General features: G+C 51.0%; 1 protein-coding gene and 1 long non-coding RNA gene across 2 annotated transcripts in view; both read right to left on the bottom strand.

Annotated features, from left to right (window-relative positions):
* DLEC1 (DLEC1 cilia and flagella associated protein) overlaps positions 1-24,652 on the bottom strand; it is a 101,594-nt gene that overhangs the window by 485 nt on the left and 76,457 nt on the right. Inside the window, 17 exon segments of the mRNA XM_082412715.1 lie at positions 2-247; positions 1,023-1,184; positions 2,149-2,367; positions 2,550-2,634; positions 2,829-2,923; positions 3,034-3,159; positions 3,266-3,376; positions 3,461-3,666; positions 6,049-6,119; positions 6,658-6,776; positions 8,013-8,164; positions 8,627-8,697; positions 9,486-9,668; positions 10,167-10,297; positions 11,270-11,380; positions 11,808-11,961; positions 23,405-23,544. Coding sequence (XP_082268841.1) covers positions 2-247; positions 1,023-1,184; positions 2,149-2,367; positions 2,550-2,634; positions 2,829-2,923; positions 3,034-3,159; positions 3,266-3,376; positions 3,461-3,666; positions 6,049-6,119; positions 6,658-6,776; positions 8,013-8,164; positions 8,627-8,697; positions 9,486-9,668; positions 10,167-10,297; positions 11,270-11,380; positions 11,808-11,961; positions 23,405-23,544 — 2,382 coding nt within the window.
* On the bottom strand, positions 17,467-23,398 carry LOC309637810. Its single transcript, XR_014250827.1, has 3 exons — positions 22,437-23,398; positions 21,540-22,113; positions 17,467-21,218 (listed from the first exon to the last, which is right to left on the bottom strand). It is a non-coding gene; the product is annotated as an uncharacterized lncRNA (long non-coding RNA).

Below are 24,652 nucleotides of genomic sequence, written 5' to 3'. Positions count from 1 at the left end.
CAGCCCTGGGGAGCCAGCCTGCAGGGACAGGGCACACAGGCCCCTTCCTGGGGGTCTCGGCCCAGCCGCACGGGGGAGGAGGGCATGGCACACCTGTCAACACGGTCCAGTAGCTCCGGGAGCTGCTCAGGTTCATCAGGTAGACCTCCCGGACGCGGCCCTGGTTCACGAAGCAGGTCCCGAAGTCCACCCAGCTGGTGGAGAGCTGCAGCTCGGGCACGGCCACGACGGCCCGCAGGGGCACCGCCTTGTGGGGGGGACAGAGCCTTTAACTTGGTGGGGACTAGGTGACCTTACCCACTCCCACTGGGCTCTGAGCCAGGGACACAGGGGCCCTGCCGACCCCAAGTACTGCAGCTTCTGAGGAATGCACAGGCAGCACCACAGCAGGTGGAAGGGGGCCAGCGCTGTCATCTAAAGCCGGGGGATGCTGGTGGGATTCTGGGCAGGAAAAGGGCCAGGAAGGCGCCATCTGCTCCCCTCTGACTCCCTTGCCACCCCTGCCCTGGATCCAGCTCTGTGGTTTCTGCTCCCTGGTCGGGCCGCCCTGCTGCCTTCCTCTCCCCTCTCATCTAGCCCTCTGCTCCTCTTGGGCTCTGGGCCATCTCACCTTTTCCCTTGGCCTCTCCAACTCGGATGCTCACGGGGCTGTGGTGTGGAGCTGTCACAGTCCACAGAACAAGAACGAGGCCCGTGGTGTTCTCACCTGGTGCTCGCGGTCCCACACGAGCCCAAGAGGCGTCCCTCAGCTGCTCACTGTACCCACCCATCAGGCCGTTCCCTTGGCTTGGTTTCCCTTCTCTCTCCGTTAAACGGCGTGCAGGCGTCATGTGCCACCTCCTCCTCCAGGAAGCCTTCCCTGATTTTGCACCCTACAGCACCCCACCTCGCTCTGAGCTCCTGAGACAGGTAAGGATGGATGACCCTCGTTTCTCCACGTGCCAGGCCTCTTCCAGGGCAGGCTATTGGAGTGTGTCCTCCTCTGACCCCACCTGAACACATGAGGCAGGCCTGGGACTCACCTGAGTGGTCTGGTTGCTGTATTCCAGAAGCAGATTCTGAGTGAAGACCATCTGTTTCTCTCCACTCGCGCTCTGCTGAATGTCCACTCCAGGCAACATCTGGTCAGCCGGGAGCTTCTGATAGGAGAGCAGCTCCAGGGAGAGGGAAAAGGACACGTTCACCTGAGCGGATGTGGACAAGCTGTCACCTCAGACTGCTGGAGGTGGGCGGCAGCCTCCCCGCCCAGAGCTCCGTCCTTCCCCCCCGCGGACCCTGCCTGGTGCATTCACTCCTCACACTGTGCCCTGCTCCCTGCCCAGCACCCGTCAGTACCGGGGACAGGGCTGAGCGGCCCTCTGAGCTGAGAGGCCGGAGGAGTGGGCGGCTCCACTCGCGTGACCAGGGCTGCAGGCAGGCCTGTAGGCCCAAGTCAGGCCTGTGTCTTTGTCCTGAGGGCAGTGAGGAGCCCCTGCCGGGGGGACGTGCAGTCAGCTTTGCCTTCCTCAGGGGTCACCCTGGAGGCTGTGGGGAGGGGGCTGGGGGAGCATGAGTGGGTATCTGGGGGCTAGGATGTAACTTGGGCCCAACAGGATGGGGCTTGGGCACGTGGCTCCCAAACCCAGGTCTGTGGACCCAGCTCCACAGATTCATCCAAGGCACCTGTTAGGAAAATGGGTTCCTGGGCCTCAGCCCAGATCTCATCATCTCTGGCAGTAGGGCCTGGGGAACTGTGTTTCTGGTGTGCCTTATGTTTATGGAAAGATGGTGATGAAACCCTGCGTGAGGGCACACGAGAAGGGGGTTCTGTGCCGCATGGAGGTGCTCACAGGACCAGGACACTGGCGGAGGGGACAAAGAGCAGGGTCTGGTGTGTCTGGGACTCGCGAGTGTCCACACTGATAGGTCTGGGCGTTCCTGCGCGTGGAGGGCCCCTGTGCGGAGGGGTTTGCCGGACGTGGTGCGTGTGATGGGGGTCCGCCCCTGAGCGCACGGCGGGGCCAAGCGTGTGGTTCATGTGTGGGAACCACTGTATGTGTCTACGTCCAGACCTGGAGGGTGCTGCGCGCGCGAACGTGAGAGGAAGGTGAGCCCCAGCCCAGGTGAGTGTGCCCACTGTAGGCAGGGACCACAGAAGCTCCCACTGACCAGCATGTTCTCCTGTGGGTAGAGTACCAGCTGCTTGCCGGCTGCTGCTGTCCCCTCCTTGCACTCCTGCTTCCAGCTGGGGCTGGGAGCCCTGTGGCTGCGGCTCACCCCATCTTGAGAAACAGAGAAGGGCCTGGAGACCAGGAGCCGGAAGTAGTGTGGGATTTCCGTGGTGTTGATCAGCTTCAGGTGGTGGGTGGTTACCAGCTCACTCAGCACCTGAGCGGCCACAGAGGTCGGGGAGGGGACTCAGTTCTGCCCTCCGGAGCCCCTGACTCGGGTGGGGGGTGGCGGGCCCCGGGGGAGGGGACCTGGGCTGTCGGGCCTGTGCCCCACAGGGCGCCGCGGGAGATGTCTGAGGACCGGGTAGCTTGGGAGGGCCGGGGCTGCGGCACACTCACCCCAGCACAGCGCTGCTCGGGGATGAGGTCGCTGGCCTGGCGCCAGAACACCATGCTGCCGCCGGAGTCCAGCTCCACGCTCAGCCTGCCAGCGACAGGCACGGCTGGGCTTCTGGGGCTCAGCTGACCCTGGCTGGCCTTTACCCGGGCTCACCCGCCAGCTTCTCCCTCCCGTCCCCATCCTCTTGCTCCCAGGACCCTGTCTGGTCCCCAGCAATGCCGGGGAAGGCTGACCCCCACAGCGGGCCGCAGGGAGGCCAGGCAGCCCAGCCGACTCACCGCGCGGGCCTCACGTAGCCGTGCAGGTGCAGCCTCACGGGTCCCACAGCCGAGCCCTGCAGGCGGCGCCTCCTCCCCGGGAGCTCCCTCTCCACCTGCCGAGCCCAAGCCCGATCACGGGCGGTCGCCGAGCTGAGCAGGCAGCGGGCGAGCTGCCCCAGGGAGAGGCAGTGGTGGGGGCCCTCCCCAGGCCAGGAGCGCTCACCTCGTCATCCAAGCTCATGGAGCCCAGGGCGGAGCCGGTACACTCCACCTTGTGCAGGACGTCGGGGCCCAGGACCACGGGTGTGAAGGAGATGCGGATGGTGCTGCTGCCCCCTGCGGGGACCACCTGGCAGACGCGCACAGCAGCCTCAGCGCCGCCTGTCCCTCCCGGCCAGGGGGACACCCCACCCCCACCCCCGCCGCCCCGAGCTCCCAGCTCCGCCCCAACTCACCACCTGCTTGGGGCTGATGGAGAACAGCTGGTCAGAGGGCACCCCCTCGCGCCCCTGCAGGGTGACCGAGATGATTTCCTGGGAGGCGCTGGCACTGGAGCCGCCCTCAGCCTGTGGTCCAGGAGTCGCTGAGGCTCACGCAGGCTCGAGGCCCACTGGCCACAGCCCAGCAGCCCTCCCGCCACCCCTGCTCACAGGCTGGGCAGCTTCACGGCTGGACTTGGACACGTCGGAGGGACTTGGGGACCAGAAGGAGCTGCTGCTCTCAGGGGCCTCAGGGCGCAGGCGGTCGCTCCCAGCTTGGTCCCGCGGCGGGGAGGGTGGCCCGTAGAACACCAGCAGCTCCAGCAGCCGGTCCTCCCTGTCCTCGGGAGCGTAGGTCTCCCAGTCCAGGCGGATGTCTGGGGCAGACGTGGGGGAGACAGGCGAGGGATAAGGAAGGGACAGATTCTTCCCTGGCCGCCACCCCCCCCCCGCTCCCCGCAGCCCCCGGAGGCTGCCGGGTCTCCCACACACACGGTGGAGGGGGCCTGGCTTCCCAGTGTCACTTCTAGGCAATTCTTGTCTTAGGAGAGGCTACAGGCTTATGCCATCAGCTCCATCAGCCCTTGCCCTCTGGATCACAAGACCAGGTTTCATGTCCAGATGCAGAAATCCTGCTCCCTGTGCTCTCCCCACACCCTCCTTTCCTTATGGCCTATTTGCTGACCCCTGGGCCCTTCACCCCCTGTGTCCCCTGCCTCCTCCCCTCCATCCTTTAGCGCCTGCCTGCCTTCACTTCCTTCCCCAGCCAGGCGAGTCTCTGGGGGCTGCCACTGGCAACTGTCTGGCCAGGTTTCTCATCTCTCTCTTTGCCCCCATCCTTGCACCCACTGGGCAAAAACCTAACCCTGGGGGAACAGAACCGACCGTCTAGGCCCCAGTGAGCAAGTCCCCCGTATTCTAAACAACGTGCCACCCCCATAAATGTCCCCAGCCTAAACTGTGCCCCCACTCTGCCCATCACTGTTTTCCTGCTCAGCCGTCCCTGCCTACCTGCACCACGACACTCTTCCCTGGTCTCCTCTGGCACTCACTGGGTGGTCCCACCTCACCTCCCAGAAAAAAGTCCTGCCCGGATCCCCCCATCTGTCTGCATCTACCCCATCCCTACACCCCTCTTCTCAGGGGCCAGATGTGTCCCATCTCCCCTCTCTCCTGGCTGCTTCCCCACAGCACTTAAACAAGCTTCCCTCTGCCAGACCTTTCCAGTACCACCTCTCCTCTCCACAGCAAGCTTGGAGGATGAACAATCCATGAGCGCCTCCCCCCACCCCCAGCTCACCTCGGATCCATGGCTCGCCCCTGGGGAATGAACACCTGGTGGAAACATGCCCACGCAAGGTCCCCGAACATGTAGTCCCTAGGATTGCTACCTGGTATCTATCTGCCTCTTTCATGCACGGAATCACTCTCACCAAGGCCACCAATGGCCTCCATACTCTCAAGTTCAGAGGACAATCTCACTTTCAGGTAAGGAGAAATGCGCATGTGATGATGAACCCCAAGGAAGCAACGGTAACCAGGAAAGTAGAAGAGAAATCCCAAATTAAAGGGAAAACAGAAGTTACAAAAAGCAAAACGAAGAAAGAAAAATAACAGTGAAATAAATCATAAAGTAAGAAGAAATACATAGATTAGGTTTTCTAAAGCTTAGCTCTCGGCTGTTTACAAAGAAACACACATCAAAGTCATAAAGGGTGAAATCAGAGGGATGGGCAAGGACATACCAGGCAAATGTCAGTACGCAACCAGGGAGAGCAATGTTGCTATTTGGCAAGGTGGGATTTAAGCACTGAAGGGGCCAAAGAGGAAGGTTACAGGGTGATAAGAGGCATCATTAGTTGTCAAGTGCATCTAACAATACAGAAGCTAAAAACATACAGCAAAACTACAAACGCCAAAAGAACTTGATAAAGATATGATTAGAGTGGTCCAATACACCCCAAATGCACAGATCCAGTGGACAAAAATAAGCCAGGTCACAGAGTGGCCATTCTCTTCCACCAACAGGATGTTCCCTTGAGTCCCCGAGGAGCTTAAAAACCACAGTGCCCAGGCCCTGCCCCTAGAGACTCTGGTTCACTTGCTCTGGGGTGGCCCAGCCTCAAGGTGCTTTAAATAATCCCCGGGAGACTCTGGTTCTCAGCTGGCCCTGGCTCTTCCTGTGGCCCACACGCTCCCTCAGTCCCAGCTGGGTCACTCTCCTCCTGGCCTCAGCCTGATGACCCTCGACATAGACCCCCAGCACTCTGGCCGCCCCCATAGTTGCACTCAGTGCACTCTACGCTGGCAGCCCATGGTCACGTCTGTCCTGCCCATCAGGCACAGCCCCTGCTGTCCTGTTGCCTCTGTATCCCCAGCCCCTTGCACAGCACCTGGCAAATAGCTCGGGGGCTGCTGGCTGAAGGGAAGAGAAAAGGTGTCCCCTACAAGTGCCTGTCCCTATGCAAAGTGAACCCAACCAGGGGAGGGCATCTGTGGCCCATGGACACTGGGAGACCCCAGGTCCTACAGGCAAGGGCAAGTTCTGTCTTCTTGGGTGGAAGTGGCTCTGACAACCCAAGACTGGCTTGGCCACTCCTGACCTTGGCCCTCGGGGGCCTCCCTCCGCCGTACCCCAGCCCACTTGGCTCCAGGTCGCGGGCCATCAGCTCCCCCCACCCCAATCTTCCCTCCCAGCCTGGCCCACCAAGCGGCAGAGCCTGCAGCAAGAGCCCCGACTTCTCTCGTGAGCATCTCACCACAGGGGCTGGAATTACTCAGGCGAAGGATCCGGGTGACTGTGTCTCCTCCAGAGACCCGGGTGCCGAATCTGGAGACAGGAGACGAGGGTCAGCAGGGCCACAGCCAGCGCACACCCCGCAGGCCAGCTCACCTGAGAGAGGAGGGCCGGGGCCGGGGCTCAGGCAGGCAGGAGGCCCCACAGCGGTCTGTCTTCAGCCCAGTGTCACCGAGCCCCAGGGCTGGAGGCCCTCCCCATGCGGTGCCCGGTGAACCATGAGCCAGGGCTGCTCACCAGTAAACCCCACCCACCCTGCAACCGCACTGACCAACCACACAGACCCCAACGCAGTTGGAGTGAGGGGTCCCGAGTCCGGCCCTGACCTCAGACCACAGTGACTACTCGCTACTCCTGTCCCCGCAAAGCCCGCGGAGATGTGCAGATCACGGCCGTGCCCCCTGAGGCCTCTCTCCTCTGGGGTAGCCCTGGCCTGGGGCTTTCGAGCTGGATGGCACCAAGTGGCCCTGGGCCGGCGGGACAGCAATGAGTTGGCGTGGGCAGCCCGGGGTGGAGGCCAGAGGGTTTCAAGGGTTAGAGCAGGAGGCGGGTGGGGGCGAGGCAGGGATACCTGACGACAGGCTCCTTCTGGATCTGGTCAGTGGTGTAGCGGGCGGTCCTGTGGGAGCTGATGGGGCAGCCCACCACCACCATGTGCACCGGGATGACCGCTGGAGGCAGGTCTCCCACCTGCAAACACACACCAATCATGCGTCGCTCTCGTCACCGGCTGCTACCGCATCCCCTGGCTCCCCATCCCCTCCGTGAGAGGCCCTCCCTCCTCCAGCCAGCCCAGGGTCCACAAAGCTTGGTCCAACTGGGCAAGGACTCACTGCCCCCTGTCTGACGCTCACCCCAGACCCACCAAAGGCCTGGCCTCCCAGCCCTGGCTTCCCTGTCCTGCCCTCCCGTCTCTGCTCTCCCGCCCAGCCCTGCGACTGCACGGATCTCCCAGGCTGAGAGTCTTTGGCCTCTTATGGCCCCTTTGATTAAATTTCTTTATCTTTTAAATGGAAATAACTTTATTATTTTTCTCTGCTAATAAAAGGTGATAAATGTCTTTTTAAAATTTAAAATAGAATGTATTTCACCCATGATCCTACCCCGCCCCCCAGCATGACTCACTGTTAACATTTTAGTGTACCACTGTCTAGACAGACTTGTGTGCATAAAACACAGACATAAATGAGGAGCATTCTGCACATGCTTTGTTTTGGTAATCTCTTTTCTCTTTACAACATATGATAATTTTACTAATGAAGGTTTACAGCATCATTTAAGGGGCTGTCCGGAATCCCACGGCATGGATGTAGCCTAATGTTTTCATCCGATCTTCTCCTGACGGACAATGGATGTTTACACTGTTTCCTTTTTCCTCCCCCCTCTATTACAAACAACGCTGAGAAGAAAAGGAAGCCTGGTATGAATTTATCTGTTCCCTGTATCCACTCCTTTCCTTGGGGCAACCTTAATTGTGTGTCCCCAGCGCCCTGCAGAAGTGCCTCCGAAGGGTGCCACACATTTCCCAGCCAGCCTCGCCGTGCACGTGAGTACCTTTCCCCTGCACCTTCACTGACAACTTTTGAACCTTGCTAATCTCACAAAGACTAGTATTTCAGTGGTTTAACTCTCACTTCTTTAGTTACCAGTGCCGGTGACATGTTTCATGTTCACTGGCCATCTCTATTTGTCATTTTTGAATTCCCTATTCAAACCCTTTGCCTATTTGGGATGCTTTTGCCCCCCTTATTGTTAAGAAACGCTTTGTATATTAAGGTTATCAACTCTTTGTCATTGGGCACAGCACAATTTAGAGCAAATATCTACTATAACTAACCCATCCAATTTACTAAATAGTTCAAGAAAATCTTCTGTGCAATAACTCAGTGGCCTAGGATTTGGGACATGTTTACTTTGTTTCCTTACTGTGCAGATGAGGCTGTCCCAGTACTCGCCCCACATGTTCGCACAGGCTGTGAGGTCAATGCCAAGCTTCTGGTGGGCCCCCAGCACACCCTGGGAGAGGTGGGGAAAGAAGGCAGCTCCTTTCCCGTGGGACAGCATGCTTTCCATAAACTCTGCAGGAGAACCAGAAACGGGGATTCAGGCCCCAGGGCAGGAAAGAGGTCCAAACCCTCAAGCGTCAGCAAAGCACTGAACCAGACAAGCCAACCTACAGCCTCTCCTTAGTCTGGCTAAACAGACCCTCCTCCTGGGAGCCTGGGGCCCAGGGTCCAGCTTCTCTCACCTCCCACAAGGGCCGAGCCTCAGCCCTCCCTTCTGAGCCATCATCCCTCCCAAATCAAAGCCAGGCCCTGTGCACAAGCCGTACGCCCTGGCAAGGGGATGGCCTCGTTTAAAAGCGGGGGCGCTGTCAGGTGGAGGGCCACAGCCATCTCAGGGACCTTGCTAGAAAAGGCGCTGAGAAGTGGTCTCTGGTCAGGGTCCCCTCCTGCAGCAACTGGCCCACCTCCTTGGAAGGCCACGCGAAACGCCGCTCTGGCCAGGCCTGGGCTCAGCGCCTGCCCTGGGACTCTTACCCAGCTGCTCTCGCTTGGCCAAGAGCTCCCGCATCCGAGCCATCTTCAGCAGGGCAGGAGGCATGTCGGGGCTTGACAAGACGGGACATGGAAATCACATCAAGCCATCCGGGCCCTTCCCCAGACCTGAGCCACCTCCTCTGGCAACCAGCATCCCCCCAGGTGCCCAGCGGAGGAAGGTGGCCCTGCCTGCTCCTCCCAGGGGAGAGCTGGTCAGGCCTCCTCTTCACCTCTGTCTGTGGTCTTTGCTCCCGCTGCACCCCTACCACCCAAAGCATCCCAGCTGCAGGCCGCCTGCCAGCCCCAGGGATTGCCTCCCAACAAACTCAGGAGGGCTCCAGGGCAGGGACCCTGATCCCCAGGCTCTGCACCTTGGTGACCCCTGGATGCAAACCCAGCCCAGACTCCCCAACCCTTGTCCAGCCTTCTGCAACAGGCCGTTTCCACTCTTTCCTGCTGATATCTGTCCCACATTGAACACATGCTAACTTTCTGCAATGGGCAAGTTAATGGCTCAGGAGCTGTTCCTGGTGCCCTGCAACACCAGCAGTCGGTGGTTCTGAAGCTCCTGCCACCACTCCCCCACTCCCACCCCCGCCCTAGGAGCTTTGGTGGCGAGGCGTCTGCAGCGAGGTGCTGGTAAACTTAGCCAACCTCTCAGTGTAAATACTTTCACTGCAGTTGATTCCGAGCTACAGCTTTGCAGCGTGCCTCACTGTATCTCTGCCCACAGTTCCCTCCACCTACAATAACCTCTCCCTCGTCCGCGGGCCCCAGTACCACCTGGCCTGTCCGAAGCCCTCCACCTCAGCGGGCCACATCCTCCCCAGAAACAGCCTCTGAAAGAAACCAGACTTACCGGCTGGGTTTTTGGCGCAGGCTGTTTGCAGGGCTCCCAAAGTACTCAAACTTGAGGGTAAAAGGGGTCTGTATCGGGGAACAGTTGGTCAGGATGAGCTGGCGATTCACGCGGGTCCGCAGCGGCACTGCTGAGCCGAAGTCCAGGTGGAGCCTCTCCGGGTGGCCTGGCCACAGCTCTGTGCTGGCAACACCGCCCCAAGCCTGTGAGCGCCAGGTTACACGCCACCCTCGGCCCTGCCCAGCGAGCCACCTGGGGCTGGGGGCTCCAGACACACCCAGAAACCAGGCTGCATCCTCCAAGCCCTCGTTAAGCTGCCACCCCACAGACACACCCGCCTCGCCCACCCACGATGCCAAGAGAGGCCACAAACCCCCCAGGCTCTCCCTGGCCGGGGGCAGACTGGCCTGTCTCCCAGTTGCCGGGCCTCGCGTGGGAAAGCCCAAGGTACCCACAGCCCCGTCCCCTGCCGTCTCCTCCCCGCCTGAACACCACGCCTCCAGTGTGTGGGGAAAGACCACAGAGAAGGCGGTGATGGGGTGGACGGGGCTGTCCCCAGAGAGTTTGTGAGGGGCCTTTTCCCGGCCGCGGGAATCACGGGGAGGAGGCTGGTACCACCTCAAGGCCGGTCCTTTGAGCGGCTGCCTCAGCCCCCAGGCCCCAGGCCTGTCCTGGGCTCACCTGCTGTCACTGTCCTCTGCAGAGATGGCGATGGCCACCTGCAGTCCCCGGGGTTTCCCGGAAATGCCCAGAACCAGTGGCTCCTTCATGCCCGACACGTTACAAGGGAGGGCCAGGTCCATCAACTCTTCCTATAAGGAAGCCCACCGGGAGTGCATCACTCAGGTAAAGCCCAGGGCTTGGCCTCAGCAGAGGGGCCTCAGATGGGCTCCCGCAGCACAGGAGGGTGCTTGGGGGGGGCGCTCAACCCAAAGGTCTTGTCCAGGCTCATCTCTGTGGAAGGGCTCCCAGACCCTCCAGTGGGCCACTATGCCCAGACCCGGCCTGTCAGCCCACCCCTGCCCCCCCGGAGGCCTGGCCCCTTCCTCAGGGCTCCTGGCTGTGAGTTGGCTCCAAATATCTGGGCAGGCCCACGTGAAGGAGACCCCTCCAAGCGGACCTCTGGAGAAGCCGCACGTTTATCCTGATGAAGCTGCTACCATAGAAATCAAGCCCTTCCTGCGTGAGGTCTGCTCTGTGCCAGGCCTGGGCCTGGCCGTCACCCTCGAGCTCAGGCTCAGCTGTGTAAGAAAGCCCACCGTCCACATGTTCGCCAGAGAGGACTGGGACCCGGGGCTGCTAGACCCTGCGAGGAAGAAGCTTCTTTCCCCACAAGAACCACAAACGGAGAGCCGGCAACCACCCAGCACTGAGCACATTCGGGCCAACGGCCTTCCTGTGGGCGGCACCCAGGAGAAGCCGTGTCCTTCTTGGGAGGAACCTGGGTGCCGCTCAGGCTCCCCTGCAGCACCCAGCACAGGGCCCGCCGTGGGCAGCAGCTCTGCTCAGCATCTCCGGGCAGCTGGAAAGCTGGGCCCACCTGTTCCAAAGAGAATGGCCTGGCGAGGGCTAATGGTGGTGCCCAAGGGTGTCAGGGCACATCCAGGCCCTGTGTCCCTAGACAGCAGGCCCAGTGGGAATGGGGAGCCCAGACCCAAATGCAAGAAGTCTCTTCCCCACTGACACAGCCCAGGAGAGGGGTCTGGGGTAGACCTCCTGGCAGGCACAGATGCAGGCAGCCGGGGGACCTTCCTGGGCACGCAGGCCCCTGAGCCCTCACTCACCTGGGTATGAGCAGTCAACTCTAGGCTGAGCTGGCGCTCCTCACTGGGGCCCAGCGTGCCACGTCTGGGGGAGACTTTTGCTGTGCAGAAACTTGCTTGGAGTCCCAGGAGCTGGCAGACACATGGGTGGGTCACGTGCTGGGCTTCCAGGATGGACCCGGGGTCCAGACAGAGGGCTCAGCACCGCCGCATACTCTGGGGAGGCTGGTGGACTGGGGGCCCCCAGCGAGACCAGCAGGGTGGGGTGCTCCTGAGTGGGGATAAACCACAGGTCCCTCTCCTCTCCCACCACAGGTGGACCTCATTCCAGACTAAATAAGCCACCCTGGGAGGCCCAGGGTGATGGGGAGCAGGGACAGCTGGCTCTTATGCACAGGGACGTGGCCCCGTCTGCCGTGGCATGTGGGGCAGGCGGCAGAGTCAGCCCCAGGGGCAGTAATCTGTTCTGGGAGGTGTCTGGGGGGCAATGTCCCCCTCCACACAGGCCTCTGGGGCTGAGGGTTGCAGGCCTAGGGCCCGACAGCGTGGGCTCACCCACCTTGCCCCAGTGGAACTGGGTGGGCAGGAGCGTGCCATTGATGAGTGTGACAGGCGTCTCGGTGGGCACGCCCACGTAGAGGTTGGTGACCTCCACCTGGCTGCTCTGCAGGTATACGTAGGGCTCCTGCACCTCGGCATACACAGGCAGGTGGCTGGAACACAAGGAAATAAAAGGCATACTCGACAGAAAGGAAGAATTAAAACTCCTCCCTATGTGCAGATGACATGATGGTCTACGTAGAAAATCCCAAGGAATCTATTTTTTTTTAAATCTTAGAACTAATGAGTGAGTCAGCAAAGTGACAGGGTAAAAATCAACACATAAAAATCAATCACTTTTTTTTTTTTTTTGGCTGCGCCAGGCGGCTTGTGGGATTTTTAGTTACCTGACCAGGGATCAAACCCGGGCCCTCGGCAGTAAAGCACAGAGTCCTAACCACTAGACGACCAGGGAACTCCAAAATCAATCACATTTTTACAGGCTAACAAAGAACGTGTAGAAACAGAAGTTAAAAATATAATACCATTTATAATTGCTCAAAAAACTGAAACACTTTGGTAAATATCTAATAAAACATGCATAGAATTTGTGTGCTGAAAACTACGAAAACACCAATGAAAGAAATCGAAGATGACTATAAATAGAGAGGCATAAATCATGTTCATGGATTAAAAGACTCAACATAGATGTCAATTCTCCCCAAATTGATCTATTAAGTTTAACACAATTCTTATCAAACCCCTAGCCAGGATTTTTGTAGATATAGACAAGCTTATTATAACATTTATATAGAAAGATAACAGACACAGACTAAACAATTTTTAAAAAGAATAAAGTGGGAAATTACTGGATGTTAAGACTTACTATACAGCTACAGCAATCAAGATAGTGTGTTATTGGTGGAGGGATGTATACAACAGATCAATGGAACAATGTAGAAAACCTAGAAATAGACCCACACAAATATGTCTGAGGGTATTTTTTTTCTTATATAAGGAATGGAGATAACATGCATTTTGCTTTTAACTTTTTATCTTGAAATAACTGTAGATTCACATGCAGCTGTAACAACAACAAAAAAAATACAAAGGGATCCAGTACACTCTTCACCCAATTTCCCAATAGTAACATCTTGCCTAACTACAGCACAATGTCACAAGCAGGAGACCAAGACGGATACAATCCAGCAATCTTATTCAGACCCCATCAGGTTTACATGGACTCGTTTGTGTGTATTTACTTCTACGCAATTTTATCACAGCAGATACGCATGACACCACCACAGTCAAGACACAGAACGGTCCCATTACAAGGATGTCTCATGCTATCTTCTTTTTTTAACCTCCTCCCCGCCCCCATTTTTTTTGGGGGGGCCATAAATTTCTGAGCGCTGTTCACTTTGTTCAAAAATTAAGGATTTTTCCAAAAGACAAAAAAACTTTACCATCTTGGCCAGCTTGGCAATCTTCAAGAATACCAAGGAAGAAAAGACTTGTCCCCATAAAGAGCTGTAAAATATATTTGAAAATGAGGTTTAATTGCAGTTATCACGCTATCTTTTTATAGCCACAGAACGAGACTGAGATAGGTCATAGATTCAAAAGCCAAACAAAAGATAGAGATTGGCAAAATGCATTAAAAAAAAATGATCCCACTGTATACTGTCTACAAGAGACACCTTAGATTCAAAGACACAAATACGCTGAAAGTAAAAGGATGGACAAATATACTGCAAACAGTACCCAAAAGAGAGCTATAGTAGCTATTTTAATGTGAGATGAAATAGACTTTAGGACAAAAATTGTTACTAGAGACAAAGAAGGGTATTTTATAATTATAAAAAGGTCAATCCATCAGGAAGACATTACAATTATAAATACACATGTCTAACAACAGTGTTCCAAAATACTTGAAGCAAAAAACGACAGGATTGAAGGGAGAAACTGACGATTCAAAAATAATGATTAGAGATTTCAATACCTCATTTTAAATAGTGGACAGAACAACTAAGTAGAAGATGAACAGGAAATAGAAGACTTAACACTATAAACCAACCAGACCTCTATACAACACTCTATCCAACAACAGCAAAATGTTTCTTATGTGTACGTGGAATATTCTCTAGAACAGACCATAAGATAGCTCATACAACAAGCCTCAGATTTAAAAGGCTGAAATTATACAAAGTATGTTCTCCAGCAAGAGAATCAAGTTAAAAATCAACAACAAAATAATTTGGGAAACAAAAATATGTGTAAATTAAACAACACACTCCTAAATAAACAATAGGTCAAATAAGAAATAAAATTTTTGGTTTAATATGCAAAAATTAGTGAAAAACACCACATTAATTTAAAAAAGGACAAAAATGGCATGATTATTTCAAAAGACGCAGAAAAAACATTCAATGAAATCTAACGTTCTTTCATGAGAAAAACAATCAGCAAACTAGGAATAGAAGGGAACTTCCACAACCTGATAAAGGACATCTACAAAAAGCCTACAGCTAATATCATACTTAAAGGTGAAAGACAATGTTTTCCTTTTAAGATCGGGAACAAGGCAAGGACGTCCACCCTTGCCACTTTCATTCAACACTGTACTGGAGTATTATTAGGTCCATTAGGCAGGAAATAGAAAGGAAAGGCATCCAGATTGGAAAGGAAGATGTAGGGACTTCCCTCGTGGCTCAGTGGTTAAGAATCTGCCTGCCAATGCAGGGGACATGGGTTCGAGCCCTGGTCCGGGAAGATCCCACATGCTGTGGAGCAACTAAGCCCATGCGCCACAACTACTGAGCCTGCGCTCTAGAGTCTGCGAGCCACAACTGCTGAGCCTGCACACCACAAGTACTGAAGCCCATGTGCCCTAGAGCCCATGCTCCACAACAAGAGAAGCCACCGCAAAGAGAAGCCCACGCACCACAACGAAGAGTAGCCCCTGCTCGCCACAACTAGAGAAAGCCCTTGCACAGCAACGAAGACCCAACACAGCTAAAAATAAATAAATAAATAAATAAAAATGTAAAAGAAAAAAAAAGGAAAGGAAGATGTAAAATTATCTCTAAATGCAGACGACATGATCTTCTATTTAGAAAACTATTAGAAGTAATGTGTTCAGCAAGGTTGTAGGATACAAGGTCAATATACAAAAAACTATTTGTATTTCTACACACTAACAATGAATAATAATAAAATGTGATTAAGAAAAGTCCATTTCCAAAAGCATCAAAAATGATACAATACTTAGGAATAACTTTAACGAAAAAAGCACAAGACTCGTACACTGAAAACCTCACTGAAAGAAATGAAAAGACCTAAATAAATGGAAAGACATTTCATGTTCAAGAATGGGAAGACTTAATATTGTCAGGATGGCAATACTCCCCAAACTGATCGGCAGATTCAATACACTCCCTATTAAAATCCCAGCTGGCTCTTTGCAGAGATTGATAAACTGGTCCTAAAATTCATACAGAAATTCAAAGAACCCAGAGTAGCCAAAACAATCTTGAGAAAGAAAAACAAAGTTGGAGAATTCATACTTCCTGATTTCAAAACTTACTATAAAGCCACATTAATCAAAACAATGTTGATATGGCATAAGAACAGACCCATAGATCAATGGAACAGACCTGACAGTCCATAAATAATCCCTCATGTTTACAGTCAACTGATTTTTGACAAAGGGTGCCAAGACAATTCAATGGATAAAGAAAAGTCTTTTTAAGAAACAGTACTGAGACAACTGATTATCTAGTTGGAAAAGAATGAACTTGGATTCTTTTCTCTCCCCATACACAAAAGCTAACTCAAAACGTATCAGAGACCTAAGAATAAGTACTAAAACTATAAAACTCTCAGAAGAAAACATGTGAGTAAATATTTGGGACATTAGGCAATGGTTTCTTAGATATAACACCAAAAGCACAAGCAACAAAAGAGAAAAATACATAAATTGGAATTCACCAAAATTTAAAACTTTTGTGCTTCAAAGTATACATACCATCAAGAAAGTGAAAACACAATTCTCAGAATCGGAGAAAATATTTGAAAATCATATACCTAATAATAGACATGTATCTAGAATATACATAAAGAACAACACTTCCACCTCAAAAAAAAAAAAAAAAGGAACACTTGCACCTCAATAATAAAAAGACAAATAACCTTATTTTTTTTAAATGGGCACAGAATTCAAGAGATAGCTCTCCAAAGAGGATCTACAGATAACCAATAAGCATATGAAAGATGCTAAACATCATTTGCCATCAGGAAAATTCAAATCAAATCCTCAGTGAAATATCACTTCACACATACCAGAATGAGTACCATTGAAGGATAGACTGTAACAAGTGTTGTTGAGGAAGAGAAGAAATAGGAGAGCAGGGTGAAGAAGGATGGAGAGTGGGTCCCGACTGGCAACTATTATATTTGCCCCATATATCATTATTATAATAAGATACACTATGTTAACATTATGCATAATTTGTGAAAATTTTTAAATAAAGAATAAAGTAAATATAATGCTATTCCAATGAGAAAAAAATTAAAAGAAACGATGTAATCAGATTAACTGATAAAACAGAGGAGAACAAAACTATTACTTAAGACCCCTGGAGAAGGCCAAGCAGAGATTCCGTAACAGTGGAATGAGAGGCATCACAAGGCAGGGTGGGCTGTGGGGAAAGAGCAGGGGAGGTAACTAAAGAAGCGCTGGGAGATTAGCGTGGCGGGTTCAGCGATACTGGCTCCCAGAGCTCAGGCATCACACAGAAGACTGGTAAATCCTGCAGCAGGATTTACCCCACCTGCAGTGAAGAATGTTGGCGTGGCCCTGGAGAGAGGTCACAGCAGATCCTGCAGGAACACTGGGCTTCTCAACTGTCTCCGAGGGAAAACGACCAAAAAGATCCTATTTATGAAGGAAGGAAGGGACTGATTCGTGTAGGTGGCCAGTGTGGGTTTCCTCGACTGCTTGTCTTGGGCTGTTTTCCCCAAAGGCCCCTTCCCTTTACGGGATTCAGGAAGCTGTCTGCTCTGAGGGTACTCACACACACTCACACACACTCACACACACTCAGTCCTGGGAGGAGGACTCCATCCACACCTGCACCCACATACTCAGAGGAAACTGACACCACCGGCTCCTTATGCAAATCAACTTCCTCCTTCAGAACAGGAATGGGCAGCCAAGGATTATTAGATGTAGAAAGAAACCCAAAAAGTGAAGAAAGATTCCAAACCAGAATCTGAGGAAACTAAAATTAGTTTCCTCGGGGTAATCTGAGAGGCTGTTGCATCCATAAGACAATAACAGATGACTATAGAAAAGGAACAATTCATAAAAAAAAAAAAAAAAAAAGCTTGAAATTGAAAAGCATGATTGCCAAAACAAGGGTATCCACCAGAGACTGAATTAGTGACCTGCAGGGCCAAGGGCATATCCCTGAGCGAGGAGAAAAACCCCAAGAGATGGAAAATATGAGGAAAATGGTTAAACTCATGCAGTATAGATCCAGCAGGTTTGTGGTAGACTGTGGTAGCTACTGTTTTTACTGTCCAGCAAGCTTTCCCACCTGCCTCTTCTGGAGCTGGATCCTTGCCCCTTGCCCCCCTTGCCCCCTGGATCCTTGCCCCCTTACCTCAAAGGAGGTAAGGCCTGTGAGGGGAGGTGACCAAAGAGATCCATTCAGAGTGTCTCTCTGGAGAAAGCAGATTTCATTTTTCACAGAGGTTATTAAGCTGGGAATGCATGAGCCTGGAGCTCCAAGTGGCCCCCTTCCCTGGGGCATTGTGGCCAAGGGCCCCTGCCAATAGGGGAGAGAAAGGCCAACAAAGAGAGAGAAGCAGAGTTGAAGGATGGGGTGGGTGCAGGGGAGGGAAGGAGGGTGGACAATGAGAGAGAAGTAGAAGACCAGACAAAGGAAGAGGCCGGAGCCCTGGATTCAGTAGGGCAGGAATGCCCAGGTACATGAGCCAATGGTTCCCCTTTTTTGCCTAAGTTGATGTGTTTCCCTCACTTGCAACTGTAAACATTCTGATTAATACAAGGTCCTTCAAGAAGAAAGAATAGAGATAAGAAAAGAAAGGAAATAAGCAGAGACTGAATAAAAGGCATTCATTCTGCCTGAGGAGAAGACAGACTTAACCTTCTTATTTAAGGACCATGAAGAACCAAGCAATTACCGGTGGGTTTGAAAAGACTCATACTTAGACCCATAATGTTAGCTGTAGAAAAGCACATTTGAATGAGACATTGCTGGTACTTTCCCCCCTGTTGCTGGTCCAAGTAGCAAAAGTCTGAGAATATGTGTCACTGTGAGAGTCTGGGGTGATGGGCATCTCATACGCTGGAGGTGGAAGTATAAAATGGCACATTCTCTTTGGAGGATAATTCAAGTATTCATGAAGATTTAAAGTGAGCAGTTAAAGTTTTTATAACAAAATACAAAATACATGCAGAAATGACTACAAAACAAATATACAGTTTAAATATCTATACAGTTTAAAGAATAATAATAAAAAGAACATCTGTGTACCACCCCCGCCTAGCTTAAGAAACAAAATGTTACCACCAGTCAACTTAAGAAAATGAATATTATGCTTCAAAATAGTTTGAGAAGGGTGGGGGTGAGAAATGGATGAGGCATGTGGATGAAGCAGTATTTGCCGTGATTTGATAATTACTGAAAGTAGATGATGGATACACAGGGGTTCATTATACTATACTATTTTTATATACGTAAGAAATTTTCCATGAGAAAGGAAGGAAGGAAAGGAGGGAGTGAGGGAGGGAATATCACTAATAACCTTTGAAATCTCCAGTGTGTTCCTCCCAGAATACAATGGTATTTGCTCATTTAAAAATGCCATGTATACACTCAACTAATATTTGACAAGAGAGCCAAGAATACCCTAAACAGGGACTTCCCTGGTGGCACAGTGGTTAAGAATCTGCCTGCCAATGCAGGGGACATGGGTTCGAGCCCTGGTCAGGGAAGATCCCACATGCTATGGAGCAACTAAGCCTGTGTGCCACAACCACTGAGCCTGTGCTCTAGAGCCTGTGAGCCACAACTACTGAGCCCATGTGCCTAGAGCCCGTGCTCTGCAACAAGAGAAGCCACTGCAATGAGAAGCCCATGCACTGCAACGAAGAGTAGCCGCCGCTCGCCACAACTAGAGAAAGCCTGCGCGCAGCAATGAAGACCCAACGCAGCCAAAAATAAATAAATAAATAGATAGATAGATAAATAAATAAATAGATAGATAAATAAATTTATTAAAAAATTAAAAAAAAACGAATACCCTAAACAGACATTTCTCCAAAGAAGACATACAGATGGCCAATGGGCACATGAAAAGATGCTCAACATCACTAATTATTAGAGAAATGCTAATCAGAACTACAATGATGTATCACCTCATATCAGTCAGAATGATCGTCATCAAAAAGTCTAAAAATAATAAATGCTAGAGAGGTTGTGGAGAAAAGGGAACCTTCCTACACTGTTGGTGGGAATGTAAATTGGTTCAACAGTTTTGGAGAACTGTATAGAGGTTCCTTCAAAAACTAAAAATAGCATTAAAATATGATCCTACAATCTCATTCCTGGGCATATATCCAGAGAAAAATCATAATTCAAAAAGATACATGCACCCTGATGTTCACTGCAGCACTATTTACAATAGCCAAGTCATGGAAGCAACCAAAATGTACATCAACAGATAAATGGATAAAGAAGATGTGGTACACATAGACAATGGAATAATACTCAGTCATAAAAAAAATGAATGAAATAATGCCATTTGCAGCAACATGAATGGCCCTAGAGATTTCTTTTTTCTTTTTCATTTTTGGCTGCGCTGCACTGCTTGTGGGATATTAGTTCCCCAAACAGGGGCTGAACCCGGGCCCCAGCAGTGAAAGCGCCAAGTCCCAACCACTGGACTGCCAGGGAATTCCCGAGATCATCATATTAAGTGAAGTAAGTCAGACAGAGAAAGACAAATATCATATATCACTTATATGTGGAATCTAAAAAAAAGGATACAAATAAAGTTATTTACAAAGCAGACACAGACTCACAGACATAGAAAACAAACTAATGGTTACCAAAGGGGATAGTGGCGCAGGGGTGGGGAGAGATAAATTAGGAGTTTGGGATTAACATATACATACTACTATATATAAAACAGGTAAACAACAAGGACTTACTGTATAGCACAGGAAACTATAGTCAATATCTTGTAATAACATATAATGGAAAAGAATCTGAAACAATATATTATGTGTATGTATAACTGAATCACTTTGCTGTGCACTTGAAACTAACACAACATTGTAAATTAACTATACTTATATTAAAAATAAATGAACACTCAATGGGGAAAGGACAGTCTCTTCAACAAATGGTGTTGGGAAAACTGGATAACCACATGTAGAAAAATGAAATTGAACCCCTATCTTACACCACTCACAAAAATTAACTTGAAATGGATCAAAGACATAAACATAAGATCTGATACTATAAAACACCTAGAAGAAAACACAGGAAGAAGTTCCTCAACATCAGTCTTGGGGATGCTTTTTTGAATTTGACACCAAAAGTACAAAAAACAATAAGAGCAAAAATAAACAAGTGAGGGGGACTTCCCTGGTGGTCCAGTGGTTAAGACTCCACGCTCCCAATGCAGGGGGCCCAGGTTCGATCCCTGGTCGGGGGACTGAGATCCCACATACCGCAACCAAGCCTGCACGCTGCCAACTACTGAGCCCGTGCTCTAGAGCCCTCCCGCCACAACTAGAGAAGCCTGCACGCCGCAACCAGAGAAGCCCATGCGCTGCAACGAAGACCCAGCACAGCCAAAATAAAATAATTAATTACAAAAAAAAACAAGTGAGACTACATCAAACTAAAAAGCTTCTGCACAGCAAAAGAAGCACTGAACAAAATGAAAAGACAACCTACCAAATGGGAGAAGTATTTGCACACTGTGGACAAAGAATGCTGCCTGCCATTTCAGTAAACAAAGGATGCTGCAACCCTCAAGCCAGCAGTCACTGCACCTGCCTCCACCAGTCCACCCTGAGGGGAATTCAGGATGGAGAGAGACAGGGTACCAGCCATAAGTAGTGAAGATGCATATTAAAGGAATGATTTCAATAAGCCCAGAACCTTGCATCTTCCCATACACAGAAAAGCACTAAAATCATTAACTTGAGATGTCTGTTTTTTATCATTAGCAGTAATCTTTTGATGTTCCCCTGTATGTTTTTCGGTTTTTTTTTTTTCAGCAAAAACTCCCATATATTCTGACTCCTCCCTTACCTCAGAGCTATCTGAGAGGCTGTTTTCTGGACTATAGTCCTCAGTAAGGTCCCAGAATAAAACATAATACTGAACTTTTTTTTTTTTTTTTTAAAGGAGTGATTGATTGATTGATTGATTTTTGGCTGTGCTGGGTCTTCGTTTCTGTGCGAGGGCTTTCTCTAGTTGTGGCAAGCGGGGGCCACTCTTCATCGCGGTGCGCAGGCCTCTCACTATCGCGGCTTCTCTTGTTGCGGAGCACAGGCTCCAGACGCGCAGGCTCAGTAGTTGTGGCTCACGGGCATAGTTGCTCCGCGGCATGTGGGATCTTCCCCGACCAGGGCTCGAACCCGTGTCCCCTGCATTAGCAGGCAGATTCTCAACCACTGCGCCACCAGGGAAGCCCAATACTGAACTTTTAGGTTGTGCTTTTTTTTTTTTTCAGTCAGCAATAACACATATCTGATAAGGGGTTAATATCCAAAATATATAAAGAACTCATACAACTCAATAGCAAAAAGCCAAACAAATCAAATTAAAAAATGGGCAGAGGAACTAGACATTTTTCCAAAGAAGACATTCAAATGGCCGATAGGTACACGAAGAGATGCTCAGCAACACTAATCATCAGGGAAATGCAAATCAAAACCACAATGAGATATCACCTCACACCTGTTAGAGCAGCTCTCTTCAAGAAGACAAAAGATGACAAGTGTTGGTGAGGATGTGGAGAAAAGGGAACCCTTGTACACCACTGGTAGGAATGTAAATTGGTTCAGACACAACAGAAAAAGTATGAAGGTTCCTCAAAATATTAAAAATAGAACTACCACCAGCAATTCCACTTCTGGGTATATATCCAAAGGAAGTGAAAACAGAATATCAAAGAGATATTTGCACCCCCATGTTTACTGCATTATTCACAACAGCCAAGGTATGGAGCACCCTGTCAACAGATTGATGGATAAAGACGATGTGGTAGGGGCTTCCCTGGTGGCGCAGTGGTTGAGAGTCTGCCTGCCAATGCAGGGGACACGGGTTCGAGCCCTGGTCTGGGAAGATCCCACATGCCGCGGAGCAACTAAGCCCGTGCGCCACAACTACTGAGCCTGCGTGTCTGGAGCCTGTGCTCCGCAACGGGAGAGGCCGCGACAGTGAGAGGCCCGCGCACCGCGATGAAGAGTGGCCCCCGCTCGCCGCAACTGGAGAAAGCCCTCGCACAGAAACGAAGACCCAACACAGCCAAAAATAAATAAATAAATAAATAAATGTATTTAAAAAAACGAAAAAAAGACGATGTGGTATATGCATACAATGGAACATTACTCAGCCATGAGAAAGAAGGAAATCCTGCCATTTGCAACAACATGGATGGACCTTGAGAACATTACGCCAAGTGAGATAAGTCAGAGACAAATACTGTAATATCTCACTTATATGTAGAATCTAAAAAAGCTAAGTTCGTGGAAACAGAGAGTAGGATGGTGGTTACCAGGGGCTGGGGGTGCCCAGCATCTGGAAAGATGCTGTTTAAGGGTACAAACTTGCAACTAGCAGGTGAATGGGTCCTGAAGATCTAATGTGAAGTATGGTGCTTATGGATACCAATACTGTATTATATACATCAAATCTGCTGAGAGACTTGATTATTCCCACCACAAAAATGAAATGGTAATTAGGTGAAGTGATGGAGGTGTAAGCTAACGCTACAATGGCAATCATGCTGCAATATATAAATGAATCAGGTCAGTATGTTGTACAACTTAAACCTAGTGACATGTCAATTGTATTCCAATAAGAGAGAAAATCTGCCACAGTTATTTTGCATCCATTCTCCTGTTGATGAACGTTGGCTGTTTCCAGTTTTTCACTGTCATGAACAGTCCAGCTATGAGCCTTCCAGCATGAGCACACGGCTCCCACTGCACACGTGTAAGTCTCTCTGGGATTATATCCAGAAGGACTGATGCTGGACCAAGGGTATTGTTACCCTTACTAGGTAACAATAAAGTGTTGTCCAAGGTGGTTGCATTAATGTATATTCCTTTAGCATATACACACTAGAAGGATATATTACCCCATAATATTACTAGCGAATGATCTCCAGGTAATAGATTATGGATCATTTTCTGTAATTTCCAAATTTCATAGAATAAACACATATCAAGGCCTTTAAATTCTGAAACGTCTATAGACAAATACGTAACTACACACAACATAAATAAATATGCCATGAATAGGCATAGAGTGTGTCGTACTGGCTCCCCCGCTACCCCCTCACCTGCAGGTCCCGTTTACCACCTCCAGCTCCAGGACGGTCTGCAGACACTGGCAGTGCCGGGCCTCCAACGTGATGCTCACTCTGCACTCCCCCAGCGGCTGAACTTGGCCACTGGACGGCTCGATGACGAAGGGAGACACCTGATGGGGAGAAAGACGAGGAGTGGGGACACGTGCAACTGCAGAACTGGGTGCTGGCCATGAACAACCAGGGTCGCCCCCCAAGCTGCCCCCACCCCCATCCCCCGAGCACTTCTAGGATGCGGAAGGAGGCAAGCGGGTGGGGGAACACAGCTGAGCAAGAGCTCAGGACGAACAGGATGAAAACTGAGTCTCCAAGGAAAGGAGGCGGCAGGCAGAGGGAGTCGCCCTTGGCGCGGTGGCCCTGAGAGGTCTGCCCGCCCTGCTGCGCAGGCGCGCATCAGGAGCTGTCGGCTTCAAGTAAGGAAAGCCACCAAGCCCCCAGACTAGGGGAGGGGACAAGCTTCCACGTGGCCACAGATTTGCCCTTTGCACCTGTAACTGTGCCATTTCTGGGACAGACCCCTCCCCATATCCTCTGCTGTAGCTCCTCTCTAAAGCGCCTAGATGACAGTATCCGCTGCATGTTTCCTAAGTTGTTTTACAGACGCTAAAACCACCACCAAATGGAAGAAATTAACTACTTGATGACCATGAGCACGTAGTCCCCAGACCTACTGGAGCCTGAGGACTGATAACGTTAACCCCTGTGACACCGCCCTGTTACCTCACCCTCCACCAAGCAGAGAACTGTGCACGAACCGATCACATACGCTACGACCCACCTCCCTCACCTGGCCTTCAAAAATGTTTTGCCGAAACCCTTCGGGAAGTTTGAGGTTTTTGAGCACGAGCCACCTATTCTCCTTGTCTGGCACCTTACAGTAAACACTACACCTTCCTTCACCACAACGTGGTGTCCGTAGATTGGCTTTACTGCACGTGGGCTAGCGGACCCAAGTTTGGTTCGGTAACACACCCACGTGGTCTCTTCCCCACCCCGTCACGCCCTCACCTCACTCAGCCCCACTGCAGGCTAGTTCCCACTCACCTGACATGTCCACCCCCTGCCCCATACCAGGCACTAAAAGGGAAAGGAAAAGGCTTGGGGAGAAGAGTGCCCCTCTTCCTGTCCTGGCTGAGGCCAGGAGCACCAGCCTGACTGCACGGCCCCAGGGCCCCAGATGGGCCACACTGGCTAGTCGGGGTGTCACTGGACGTTGAAAGA

The sequence above is a fragment of the Balaenoptera physalus genome, assembly GCF_965194825.1.
Source record: "Balaenoptera physalus genome assembly, chromosome: 11".
NCBI lineage: Eukaryota > Metazoa > Chordata > Mammalia > Artiodactyla > Balaenopteridae > Balaenoptera > Balaenoptera physalus.
Note: the sequence above shows the minus strand (reverse complement) of the source record. Positions and strands in the feature narration are given on the sequence as shown.